The 13605-nt window shown below is 42.6% G+C and overlaps 2 protein-coding genes across 3 annotated transcripts in view; one reads left to right on the top strand and one right to left on the bottom strand.

Moving 5' to 3' along the window:
- Window positions 1–6821, bottom strand: part of syn2b (synapsin IIb) — a 33874-nt gene extending 27053 nt beyond the window's left edge. Inside the window, exon 1 of the mRNA XM_085923795.1 lies at window positions 6379–6821. Within this exon, the coding sequence (XP_085779921.1) occupies window positions 6379–6821 (443 nt within the window). The remainder of the gene's footprint in view (window positions 1–6378) is intronic.
- Window positions 6822–10653: 3832 nt separating this feature from the next.
- tamm41 (TAM41 mitochondrial translocator assembly and maintenance homolog) lies at window positions 10654–13379 on the top strand. Of its 2 annotated transcripts, none has more exons than XM_085924205.1 (8): window positions 10654–11015; window positions 11424–11606; window positions 11692–11784; window positions 11958–12108; window positions 12365–12510; window positions 12585–12750; window positions 12945–13007; window positions 13109–13379. In XM_085924205.1, exons 1-8 carry the CDS (start codon window positions 10878–10880, stop codon window positions 13198–13200), a joined length of 1032 nt encoding a protein of 343 aa, XP_085780331.1. In that variant the 5' UTR covers window positions 10654–10877; the 3' UTR covers window positions 13201–13379. The 2 variants fall into 2 exon arrangements, with proteins under 2 accessions (XP_085780331.1, XP_085780332.1); XM_085924206.1 differs by lacking the exon at window positions 10654–11015 and adding an exon at window positions 11022–11341.
- Window positions 13380–13605: the final 226 nt, after the last annotated feature.

Below are 13605 nucleotides of genomic sequence, written 5' to 3'. Positions count from 1 at the left end.
AAAGATCCGGATCCAGCTGATTTTTGAGCATGAAATAAAATTGAATAAATTAAAAACACCAGGGTGGCTCGGTGGCGCACTGGGCAGCACGTCCGCCTCACAGTTAGGAGGGTGCGGGTTCGATTCCACCTCCGGCCCTCCCTGTGTGGAGTTTGCATGTTCTCCCCGAGCCCACGTGGGTTTTCTCCGGGCACTCCGGTTTCCTCACACATCCCCCAAAAACATGCTTGGTAGGCCGATTGAGCACTCCAAATCGCCCCTAGGTGTGAGTGCAAGTGTGGATGGTTGTTTTTCTCTGTGTGCCCTGCGATTGGCTAGCAACCAGTTCAGGGTGTCCCCCACCTGCTGCCCGATGACGGCTGGGATAGGCTCTGGCACGCCGGCGACCCCAATGGGGACAAAGCGGTTCAGAAAATGAATGAATGAATAAAGTCACCATTTTTTCTGCGTTTATAAAAGATACAAATTGATTCATTAACCATTATTTAATCTGTTTTCCCACCATCTACAAATAATTTAACGTTAAATCTCATCTAGGTCTCCTGACAGCACTAGTTTCTAGTTAGGAAGAAAGAATTACTTGTTGCCATGGTAACACCAGCTGGTGTGAGGCCAATCGGTATTCTTTATGGCCTTTTTCGGTATCTGTTTGCCTCACGCATGGTAACTGGTTTATCTGCAGAGCGCCCACATAGAAAACTTAACGATGCCTCTTTCTTTGTATTGTCAAGCCAAAGGTTGCCCTTTGCCACGTTTTGAACTGTGAAGGGATGGGAGAAAAGGTTACTGTGTTGATTTAATACTCCTTTACAATGATTCACTACAAAGATACCTCAATATGTCATTATCGCTAGTCTATCTTACTTGACAGAAAGTGCTGCTGGAGTCATTTCTATTGCCCTTAAAAAAAAAAAAAGCATCTTTTATGCAGCATACATATCCATTTATACAAGGCCGCCCCATTCTGTCCTTGAAAGGCTATATACTGTATACAGAGGAAATGAAGTGATCTGTTCATTCAATATCCAACAATCAGCAAAAGGTCAGAACGCTTATGCTGTATATTAGATTTAAAAAAATAAAAAGATCTACTCAAATGGTCCAACTCATTGTTGGATTGTCCCATTTTGCAATGTGCAATGTGCATTTTGCAATTGCTGTCTTCGTGATCTCCAGAGTCACTGGAGGCACCGTACTTCCCATCATGTGCAAAATTAGCTAGAAGCCTAAAGGTAAACAAATAATGAGTAGTAATCCAACTGCAGCAGACCTTGAGGACAAAAGCTTCAATTGATGCTGATTAGTTAGTAAGTATTGACTTAACCGCTGCCATTGCAATCACTAATGACCCAGACCCTTGGGAGCGAGCATAAAGCTCTGCACAGAAATAAATAGTGCTACAAGGAAAACATTCATCATGTAAGCTGTGCAATTAACAGTGCAATCATCTTGAATCTGCTGCTTAGCAGCCATATAATAAATAAAGATGATTTTTTTTTTCTTTTAATCAGAAAGCCATGTCACCGTGTAAATTATGCAGTCATTAGTAGAGGTTGAGTGAGGAGTGACAATAATTGTGTGGTGACGGTCTTGTTAGTGTCAAAATAAAATCTACTAGTGGTGAAATATGATGCAAATATATTCTTGATTGTGCTTGATTTAAAAAAGGATTAATGTGAAGTTAAGAAATGATTGTTGCTCAGGTCGCGTCTTGTTTGATCTTCTCCTACAACACTACATAGCTGCCAATGAAGTGACACCAATTCAGGCAGCATGGTCACAATCAGGGGATCTGGATTTGAATCTCGGCAGGCACATTTTTCCTTGGGGTATCTCCAAAACATGCACGCTAATGAAAACAAGTGCTGTAGAAAACAGAGGGCTGGACCAAATGGAATCACCGGTGCTGACGCGGAACAAAGACGAGTAAAAAGGGTGATGTGCAGTCCTGATTTGAGAGAGCAAAGGGGAAGAGAACAGATGTGGCCTTTGGGCTTAAACTGCTGACTCATCGTGTCTTATCACATTGCTTCATCACTTCCGGAAGCCAGCAGTAAGAGTAGCAGCAGTCTTCTTCTCTGGAGATGCACACAGACTAACTGTCATGATGAAAGGCAACCAGAAGCAGCAAAGGGAAAAGAAGAGGCGAGGTGGCCATGACATGTAATTAAAAAAAAAAAAAAAAGGTCTTTTCCAGACTAGAGCCTTATTTTATTTATCATGCCGGAATCACCTTGAACGTCCCTGGATTCTGTCTTTTCTGTCACCCGTCATCCCAGCGGGCTCACAGCGTGTTATATAACCGCTACGTCTGCGCTACTAAACACGCTCGTCCTTTCATCTTCCTCCTCTCTTTTGAATCACGTTTGCAAAAAACGGCACTGGATCATATCTAATTTCTGATATTTAGAGGCAGGACCTCAATTTTCTCTTGCAGCAAAAGATGCCAATGTTTGTCAAATAGGCTTGTAAAATGTTAAAAAAATCACTGCTGGGGTCTTTAAACAGTATGATCGATTGCTCAAAAGCTTTTTTTCACTAAGTGGTGATTGAAAAGCCTCCATAATGTCAGAAGAATGTTGTTACAACCCAAATTCTGCTTCTGGCTGTTAAATCTCAAGTTTAACCTTTTCAAACTTTGAGGGGATTAAATGTAAGACACTTTGGGCAAAAAAGGTGACTGCCGAGTGAATAAATCACCCTGTAATATATTTCAACGTAGCACCAAGGAGAAGGACGGGAGGTGTTTCAAATAAGGTCATCTATTGCTGCCAGACTGCTGATCTTAAATTAAAATGAATAGTTTTTTTTTCATTGATTGAGCCTATAAAGTCAACCAAGGAATGTACTTGTACGTTTAAATGCACAGTAAAGCACGTTTTGGCAAGGTGCTCTACTGGATTTTGCATTGGATTCCCTTTGAGTGCTTAAGCCCCCATTTTCCTCGAAACGGGCCTCTTGCGATTGCAAATGTGCACGATACTCGACTGAATGTGTCAGCTAAGGACGGCACTTGGCTTGACAGATAGAAGATATGGGATGCCTTTCTCTGGGAAGAATAAATTATCTGTAGCTGGCAACAACATCTAGCTAGGTTTGAAAAAAAAAATCACAAAGCTGATAACATCACCTGATGAATTGTACATCGAGAGAAAGACAGGTACCGTCTTTCAAAACCCAATTTCCTGTATTTGCACCGTGTCGATCAAAGAACACATTGGTTGCAACAAAAAGGTTGTTTACGACAAAAATAGGTTTTATGGAAAAATGGGATTCGTTGTTATTCCATTGAATGGATCCATTCACTTGGGTGGATGGCTCTTGAAGAGTCTGGCACAATTTCACTGATTGTTGCCTATTGTAATGGGGACGCAAGATAGACCCTGCTCTGGCCATTTTGGAACCTGGAATGCGAGTCGCCTATAGAGACAGAAAACTATCATCCAGTCACTGAATCGGAAATAGAACTCTAGCCGCCTGGCGAATGATGTCTGTTGCTCGATTTCTTATTTTTATGGACCCTTTGTATTTTTCCCTGGAATGTGAGACGATGCTTTTCGCAGTCTATAGAGTTATTTTTCCACCACAGGGTGTTTTAATGATAATAATCTATTGAATCAAAGGCAAGTCAAAATAAAAGTTGCTAACTGTATGTGAAGTGTACGCTGATCAATTAGCGGTGTTATTTGATGACATTTTATATGGTATGATAATAAAATAGAAAATAATCTAGGGGAGGGATTTCTAACATGGTTGTTGTTTTGGAAGTTAAGAGCATGAAAGCTTTTGTGTTAATTTTTGCAGAGTGGAAAATCAATAATATTAGCGCAATGTCTCTCTGACTCACATGCCAGAAGCAACGATAGAACTGCGATTCCATTTATAATCGTGTGAAGCCTTATAAATATAAATGGTAATTTTCTGATATTACAATTTTGAATAGATGTTATATATTTCCAATTAAAAATGCCCTTCAGTATTTTAGGATCACAGATACGAAAGTCACCCCATTCATCAGGCACTCATAATATAAAACACATCCGCACACACTGTATTAAAATGTCAATTATATTTCAGAGCCTTGTTTATTTTTCTAATTAAACAGTTGCCGCAAACATTATGAAAAAAAGGAAGACTGCATTCTGTTCGGCCATGCATTCAAAATGTGATGCTTTTATGGATGCAGGCTGCGGCGTCTTCTCACATTTGCTCGTCACCGCATCACGGGTGGCCGCCATCCAATCATATGCCACCAAAACACTCGCAGCAAGAGACGCAGGATTAACATACTGCAGAGCTGCCATTCATATTCACATTCAAGCCACCACTGTGCTTGGGAACCTCCTTGAATAAAACACACAATCATAAAAGACTGATTGTAAAAGCAGTCATTTCTACAGAAGCGTGATAAGAGTCCACCGACGCACTGGTGAAATTTTTTTATTGCACCGTGGGACCAGTTACTAGCTCCAAAATAATTACATGGATTTGTAGTGAGGATAAAAAATGACATTCTTGAAAAAACAATCAGAGTGAAAGTAGGTTGATGGTGTAGTGGTACATTTGTCTGACTTGGATTTGGGCAGTGTGGATTGTGGTGACCGTGGATGGGTTGTCTGTTTCTAGATATGTCTTGACAAGTCCACCTTTTTTCTGAAGTCTGTTAGGACCTTGAAAAGGATTAGCCATACTGTACAGAAAATGGATGAAAAGCTTGTTAAAGCATATCTCTTCATTCGTATTCACTCTGCTAAGGCCGAAACGTGACGAGGTAGGCGATGCTCTCAGAATACTGTCAAAATCACGATCGTTGACGAATAGCGACGAGAAAGCGATATACATTTGAAGACGGTATAATTGGATCATTTCTGGACCGGATTTGATTTTGCAAGGATGTAAAGGCCACAAAAGTTTATACAACCAAAATAAAGAAATTGACCTTCCAATACTTTTGGAGGGGGCCATACATTATCTGAATGTATGATGCTGTGTCACTGTGTGAAACTGGATGTCGTTACGGATTCGGCCTTTTGTTGACTAATAGGTTAAAGAAAAAAAAAGTCTTAATGCCGGACTGTCTTCTACGGCTATCATACAGCTAATAAAACTCATTGGACTTGCGTTTTTTTGTTGTTGGCTTTTTCCTGCTACGTTTCTCTTACTGCCTGTTTGTCTTCAAATCAGATTGTTTCCCACATTTATCTGGGTCAATGTTCAGTACAAACAGCACTGACATGGAACGAAGGGACCGGGTGGGTCTCCTCCACCCTTGGCTGTCGTCGCAGAGCTGGAACAGAAACCCGATGATGTGTAAATTGTGAATACTAAAATGGAGGCCGAGTGGTGTGAAATTTTCACATTCAAATCTCCTGCCCTGTGAAATATTCTATACGTTACAGCAGGCTGATGTTGTCATGTATTTACATGTCTGCGTGCAGGATAAAAAAAAGAAAAATGCTGACACCGTGGAGGCAATATCTCTCCTTCACGGAGTAAATAGCAAAGGAGGCTTATTGCCAGATCTTACGACTCTAATGGGACCATTTTACTGGATCTCTGCGTAAAAGAGGCCATGATTTCACTAGCCACTCATCTCGGAGGGAGAAATCTATCACAATCTGGCATTGTTCCATCATGACGGTGGACTGTGCTCTAAGTGCTCCTGTTTGAAGCTGCATCTTTCATGAAGATGGAACCAAGAAGAATTCATGCAGTGGTTAGAGAATAGTGGTTTCATTTCCTCAGCGATTGATTGGTGACCAGTCATGGTTGTAGATCCGAGCGAGCTGGGATACACGCCATGACCCCGAACTGGGTGGGCGGTATTGAAAATTGATCGCCTCCTTTAACCGATATTGAGCAACACAAGATAGACTCAAGACGTGACGATCACCAAATCACATGCGCCGGGACTTGAACAATTACATAATCTCATCACACAATCAATATCCAACGACAGGCTGTACTTTGCGATTCACATATTATATGATTTGAAGTGGGGAGTTAGAAACGTTATTACACAATACAGCCGTCAAGAGTGATGTTTTATTCACAGCTTACATGCCCCTTCTATGACAGCGGGTGATGTATGCGGTGTTAGCGTAAGGATAATAACCTGTTAGCCAATGTGCGCTATCCAGGGATGAAACACTTACTCACAGCTCTCTGACACATGCACAAGATGATGAAAGCACGACACACGTGACCTCTTGAGAAAAGCTCAACTTCGAGGCTTTTGCTATTTTCGGAACTGGTCTGGCGAGTGGACAATGGAGCACAAATGAAAATGACAGCAGAATATGTGGTGTTGATCATTGACGACTATCTTTGCAGAGGATCAGGGGGTCATATTATTGGATCATCCCTACGGTCACTTACCACTCATGTTGCAGCTCATCAATGACGAGGAGGATTTTAAACTTCTTGGAGAGGGAAGGAGAGGGAGCCGACTGCTCTACAAAGCCGGCAGCGGACGCCGCCGTCTGCTTGACCGCGTTGGTGATGGAGCTGAAGGAGCTGAAGAACCCAGAGGAACCGCCAGAGGAGAATGAGGCTGAGGATTGGGCCTGTTGAGGCAGCTGTTGAGCCTGCTGGGACAGGCGGCGCTCCTGAGGAGCCGGGGAACTGACGGGGGCTTGGGATGGGGTTTGGGTGGGAGATTGGGCAAGAGCCTGGGATGCAACGGGACCTTGCTGGGATGGCGATGAGGCGGTCGGGGGAGGGGGCGCAGGCGGGTCCGGCCTCTGGAGGTCCGACATGTAGCCATTGGGCAGGTTGGACATGAAGCTGCTGTCGGAGAGGCGGCGGCGTAGGAAGTTCATGGCGGCGTTGGGAAATCCTGCTTCTTCTTTGGGTTAGTGGTCAAACGAGAGCTCGCACGGGCGGACAGAGAGGGTCACGGTGAAGCGTAGAGGTGAGAATCCGAGGTTGAGTGAAGAATGTCAGAGAGCATATGGAGCAATGGATGGAGGCGATGGACGCAGCCCTGCTCCAGTCTTCAGGAGACTGCTCTCCACGCTGTTGTTCTTCCTGCTGGGCTTCTCACGATTGCATGTGCGTGATGCGTTTTGCGCGGGAGAGAAAGAGAGAGAGAGAGATGTGGCGTCGCCCCCTGTGGGTGAGATGCTGCTGCTCTTCCGCTCTCAAACTATAGCTGCCGCCTCCTGACTTCCTGCGTGCCGAATGAAGGGATGCTGCTGGCTCTGCTTATCACAACCCCCCCCCCCCCCTCCCTCCTCCCCTCGCACTCACTCCTCCTCCTACATCATACACCACTCCTGTCTGTGTGTTTGTGTGTGTCGTGCTGCAGCCTGGTAGCGTTGTGTGCCGTGTGCAACCAGTAAAGGGGTTTCCACCATTGCGTGCCATCCATCTCTTAAACACGTAAACCCCCCACCCCCCCACCCACCTTTTGAGAAAACATCCATCCCTCCAGTTCCATATCAAATTCTTATTTGCAGGGAGACGGGGGAGGCTTGAAAATGTCAATGACAGCAAAGCTTACTGCATTTTTTTTCTCGAGGATATTGGGTGTCTTTGTATCATCTCTTGCTGAGTCAACTGAAGCACGATCAAAATAATGCCAAAACTTTGTCTCGCAGCAGCTATTTGTTGTGGTATCTTTCAGTATAAAAACAAACACCGCTATCCGTCCCTCTGTCTTATTTTATTAGGATCAGAGCACGAGAAGCGCACAACTCGACAATTCTGGAGGCAAAAGGTCTGGTCGTACAATCTTGTGGCTTAGAAATATCACAAAAAGGGTGAAGTGCTGAGATTTCAGATGAGCTCTACAAATGTTATCCTATCTGTATTAGGTCGTATTTTTAAACAGCTTTTCATGCAATTCACCTTTATTGGTCATTTAATCATGCTTGCTTTCAATCTGTTGAGGTCTTTGAAAAAATTGTCAATGACCTACGCTCTTGGTTGGGTCGAAGTTAAAAAACACAAAATGGTACTAAAATGAAATATACCCTTATTCGTGCTGAGAAAGAAACATGTACTGCTAACTGCCATTATTGCGCATGTATGAAGGCACTAACGGCTAACATGCTAAATGCCAATTAAGTTACCTGTCTAATGAGTTTATAAGGCACGTGGAATTACTTCACCGTGATGATTTTCAAGTCTGTAAAGTAGAGTATCGATAAAACCTTCAGTCACCCCGTTTTCTACCGATGTTAACGTTGTAGCAGACTAATTAGGCCTAACGTGAAGATTTTCACTTGTGTCTACCGATGCAATTAACTAACAAGCTTGCATTTATTATTAAATTGTTCTCAATGGTACTACTCACCAAAAGGATAGGAAAACGTGTTCCAACGTTTAAGTTCCACACTGTCAGCCGAATGTGCATCTATCAGAAGAGATTGATTACCTAATTTAGAATGCAAGACAAGCAGAACCCTAATCCTTTAGACTAGTACAACTATTTTTTTAACCTCCACCCTAAAGCAATACCAACAACAGCTTCTCATCTCTTTTGACAGGCCTTGCTAATGATGACTGATGCCCCAGTTAACACACATGTGTTGACAACTTATGAATTAGTATTCCACTGTAATGAGAAAAGTGTCAGCTGACAAAACAAAGTCAATGGAAAAAAATGCAAAGGATTTCTGACTGTGTTGTGGTTCACACAGCTGAATTTCAAACATACTCCTCGGTTAAACATGCATGCATAGTTTTGCATGCATTCAAGCCGAGTCAAGGAGAGCACCCGCCGGTTTCTGTTCGGTGACGCGTGAGGGCACTGCGGTGAGTCACCGAGCTTGCCGTGTGAACTGGAAAAACATCCTATAAGCTCCTCCTGGCCTACATGTTACATGGCACACATTGCATTTACAAACCTGGGTTATTTAACAAATGCATGCACGCAAGACGACAGTTGTCCCTCCTGAAATAAAAATCAAAAGCCATTTAGGTAATATGACGTGAAAATTAAAGTGGATGTTACCATCTTCCCAGAGGGTTGTGGAGCATCTGTGCAGCCACACAAGCCTATGTGTGTGTGTGTTTGGTTTAATGACGGCGGTGCTTTTGATGTTCCATCACGATAGCACGGACAGCAATGGTAATCTCCATGGCAACGGGTGCAAAAAGCTGGAGAGATGCTTGTACTTATTGTGTGCACGAGTCCATCCAATGAGCATGTAGGCGGTGTCTAATATCAGGAAAATTGCATAAGAATGCTTCGTAAGAATTGTTGCACATTGGGATGGATATTTTAACCGATAAGTTGAAATGATTTTTGATTTATCGGGTCTTGAAGCGGTTCAGGCAAAATGAACTGCACTTTCTAGCGGTGACCAGCAGAGGCGCTGTTATTAAAAGAAGCATCAGTTGAGGTCTCTATCCTCATGGTGAATTGAGTAAATGTATTAATTTATCAACGGATTTAAGGAAGGGCGGCTCGGTGGAACACTGGCTAGCACATGCGCCTCACAGTTAGGAGGGTGCGGGTTTGAATCCACCTCCGGCCCTCCCTGTGTGGAGTTTGCATGTTCTCCCCGTGTCCGCATGGGTTTTCTCCGGGCACTCCGGTTTCCTCCCACATCCCCCAAAAACATGCTTGGTAGGCCGATTGAGCACTCCAAATCGCCCCTAGGTGTGAGTGCGAGTGCGGATGGTTGATCGTCTCTGTGTGCCCTGTGATTGGCTGGCAACTGGTTCAGGGTTGCCCATTGACAGCTGGGATAGGCTCCAGCACGCCCGTGACCCCCGTTGGGATAAGGCGGTACAGAAAATGGATGGATGGATGGATGGATTTAAGGACAGCTTTGCTAAGGTTATTCAAATTTTGGATACGTAATTAGTTCATTACAATTTACACACTTATGTATTGAATTATATATCAAATCATGCTAAATCTATAATGAGGAAAATCACTCTATGAAATAAATACTCAGGTTAAGCCGCACTAATTTGACTCTTCTGTGACACCATGCCGGGTGGAAAATGTGTTTTGCTGCGACATTGGTACATCACTGATTACCAAGGCACTTGCACACAGTGAGGGAGCTCATTCGTCATTAGTGCTTAGTGACCTTATCAATATTCATTCGCTGGTGATGTTTGGCCTTTGGGAATTTCCTTGGTTTTTATCCTTGTCAAATACTAATGGTGGACTACAGACATGACCCAAACTGTCATGATTGTTAGCATTAATTAAATGTGTGTTAATTCAATTAGAACAGTCAATGGAACACTAATGGCAGCAGGTTTTGCTTTTTAGTGTCAAATAACTTACTTTAACCTTCTTGAACTCCTTGATGGTTCTTGGAGGCTATTCGTGGAAGACAGCATGTGTGCTCGTTCCTCTATTATGGCACATTTGCCAGGTTCTCTCATAAACATCTGTAGTCTTTCAAGTGATGACCACTATGCAATTATTATTATGATGGAATTTATAGTAGGTGGCTCAGGGTTCAGGTGCGTTGCATATCTGCCACACAGTTTCTGAGGTTGGGGTATAATAAACAAGCAATGTTTGCTCACGCAAAAAACACATTTCAAAGGGGCCATCTGCCGGCCTAACAAGGGATCTTCCTTGTTTTTTTGTCCTCGCACTTCATTTCCCATGAGCCTCTTCCACCTCTGCGCAAATATCTGACGTGTATCCTACGCGACGCTGGTAGTGAATCAAAACATGGTGACGTAGAACCTACGCGACAACAGCGGTGAATGGGAACGTTGTCAACCTTAATTTCCCCCACATGCAAGCGCGTAGTCTAGTTGTTAATAGTTAGTTATCAATCCATTTGAAATGTTATTAAGCCTTTTTGAAAGTGACTTCGTCAGTTATATATCTACGGCTCCCTTATCGGTAACAAGCTTGTATTGTCGATAGGGAGATCGTTCGATGTAGTGACAAAATGACTCTACCAGTTTTGCACAACACAGGCGTGCTCTACAGAAGGATTTTGTCACAATTCCCTCAGGATATCAGTTTAGCTTTCGCCTATGGATCGGGAGTTTTTAAACAACAAGGAACCAGCCAAGGTCAAATGGAGGTAACAAGTGACACAAGTTGTAAACAGAGCAGGGTGGTTCACGAAGAATGGCGATTACTTTGAATTAAGAACAAAACATTTGATTTGTAAAGCTGAATTGGTCTGGTGCAGTAGGACTAAAAATATAATAAGTTGAAACAAAGGAGGAATAAATGCAAGAATAAAAGAGGTCTAAGGCAAGCAGTCTAGGAAGGAAAACATGCCAATAAATGTCTGAGGGGAAGGAAGGAAATAGTGAGCGCAAGAACTCAGGAAGAAAAAGTGTTTTAATGGACGAATTGGAAAATTAAAGATGCAAAAAGCATAATGAAGCCAGGAAGAGAAAGGTGCCAGGAAAAAGTAATAAAAAATTGTATTTTGGAGTATTATGAAATTATAATTGTGTGCATTTTCTCTGTTTATTTTCAGAAAAACATGCTGGACTTTGTGTTTGCGGTGGATGATCCAGTCACTTGGCACACCATGAATTTGTTGCAGAATCGTAAACATTACTCCATCCTTAAACTACTGGGGCCCGCAACAATCAGCTCCATACAGAGTGACCATGGGGCAGCTATGTACTACAACACGCTGGTGCCCGTCGACGGGAGGGTAAAAAAAAAAAAAAAAAAAGCGCAATCTAAGTTTAAGTTATTTAGAGTAGATAAGAGCATACATGTGTGTTTCTTCCTCCTAGATTATTAAATATGGTGTGATAAGTACTGAGTGTCTAATTGATGACCTCGTGCACTGGAAGACCCTATATGCTGCGGGACGGCTTCACAAACCGGTCAGTAATTTAATTATCACTTAATCTTACTTAGTTTTTATGTACTGAACATTTCAGGGGACAGTCACTTTGATTAGGAAGAGAAGTGTTTGGACGAACTAGTCATAGAAGAATAAATGTAGTGGAAAATGTTGAAGTTGTAATCTGACAAAACGGCCAACTATCCTCTGCAGGTGAAATTGCTGGTGCAGGGCGATAATGGGAAGCTGCGTGCCGCTTTAGTGGCCAACCTCAAAAGTGCTATTACAGCCTCATTCCTTATGCTACCAGAGAGTTTCAGCGAGGAGGAGCTTTTCCTCCAGATAGCTGGCCTTTCATATGCCGGTACGTATTTATGTGTTTATTACAGACTGCACACTAAATTAATTGGATAATTGCGAACAAACAACATAAGAAGTTAAAGGTGTATTTATCTGGATTAGTAAACGACATTTTGAGGCGCAACATATTCTGTACTGTATTTTTTTTATTTTTGCAATTTCAAATATGATTAAGTATTGCAAAACACTATGTGGCAGCACACACTCTGCGTCGCTAGTCGCGATCCATCAAGTATAATAATTGGTTTGGTCCTCTCAAGGTGATTTCAGGATGGTGATAGGAGAGGATAAATCCAAGGTGGCCAATATTGTGAACGACAACATAGAGCACTTCCGCATTCTCTATAGCAACATCTTACGGGACTGCCCCCAAGTGGTCTACAAACCCCAACAAGGAAAGTTGGAGGTATGCGCTCCCTAAGAAGACAACATTTTCCATATGAAATTGCAGTTCACCTAAAGTCACTGAATTTCACACAGGTCGATAAAAGCCCAGAGGGTCAGTTCGTCCAGCTGATGGGGTTGCCTCGCACACTGCAGCAGAGGATCACCAGGCTGGTGGACCCTCCCGGGAAGAACAGGGACGTAGAGGAGATCCTGCTGCAGATGGCTCAGGACCCTGACTGTGGAGCAGTTGTGCAGCAAGGTAATGAGCAAATTTCAGCCAAGAAAATATGGGTTTCATGCAAACAGTGTGGTTGGTCTTATTTGGTACTTTTGAAGACTTTTTTTACTTGGGAGATGTTCACCTCTTCATATCCAGACTGCCAATAAATGGCGCTGTATGAAGCCACTGCTGGCTAATTTATTGATATACTGTTTGTTATATATGATCTTCAGGTATCTCCTCTATTGTGAAATCCTCCAGTATAACACAAAGTATCAAAGGGATAGCGACAGCTGGTAAGGATCTCTTTCTTGTGATTTGCTTGACAAATGTAGTTGATTTTATGTTTTGTTTTGAACAATTATACAATTCTCTTTGGTCTGTCTCTTTCTTGCAGGCATGTGGAAGACGGTGTCCTACAGCACTAAGAAACTACTAAAGATGTGGAAGGGCTGGAGGAGAAAACCGTCTGTTTCTCAGACCTCCTGATCCACTTTTGCCCATGGACTCTGTCAATCATCTGTGTGTATATTTGTGCATCTTGTAATTGCACATCTACTGCAGTAGGTGACAGTGATGCTCTCTTTTTATTTATTTTTATTCAATGTCAGGCAAATTGATACACTTCAAATCTTTTCTGTACCAAATTAAAATATAATGGTCACTTATTCTTTGCAGTAAATTGATTGATTTATTGTTGGTAGTAAGGACACAATCAATGTTATGCAAAGGTATAATTATAACAAATTCAGAGGCAAATAATTCTATTTATGTCGTGGTGGAGAGTTGGGAGGTTGAACATTTTTCATGAAAAGCACTGTCAATTTCAACATTGAGACATTTAGCCCCAGAATAATCAAATGTAAATCCCCAGAGGAGCCACAAAATCCCACA

The sequence above is a fragment of the Syngnathus leptorhynchus genome, chromosome 11, assembly GCF_054491065.1.
Source record: "Syngnathus leptorhynchus isolate UIUO chromosome 11, UIUO_Slep, whole genome shotgun sequence".
Classification (NCBI taxonomy): domain Eukaryota; kingdom Metazoa; phylum Chordata; class Actinopteri; order Syngnathiformes; family Syngnathidae; genus Syngnathus; species Syngnathus leptorhynchus.
The sequence above is the reverse complement of the archived record's forward strand: the minus strand, read 5'-3'. Positions and strand labels throughout refer to the sequence as shown.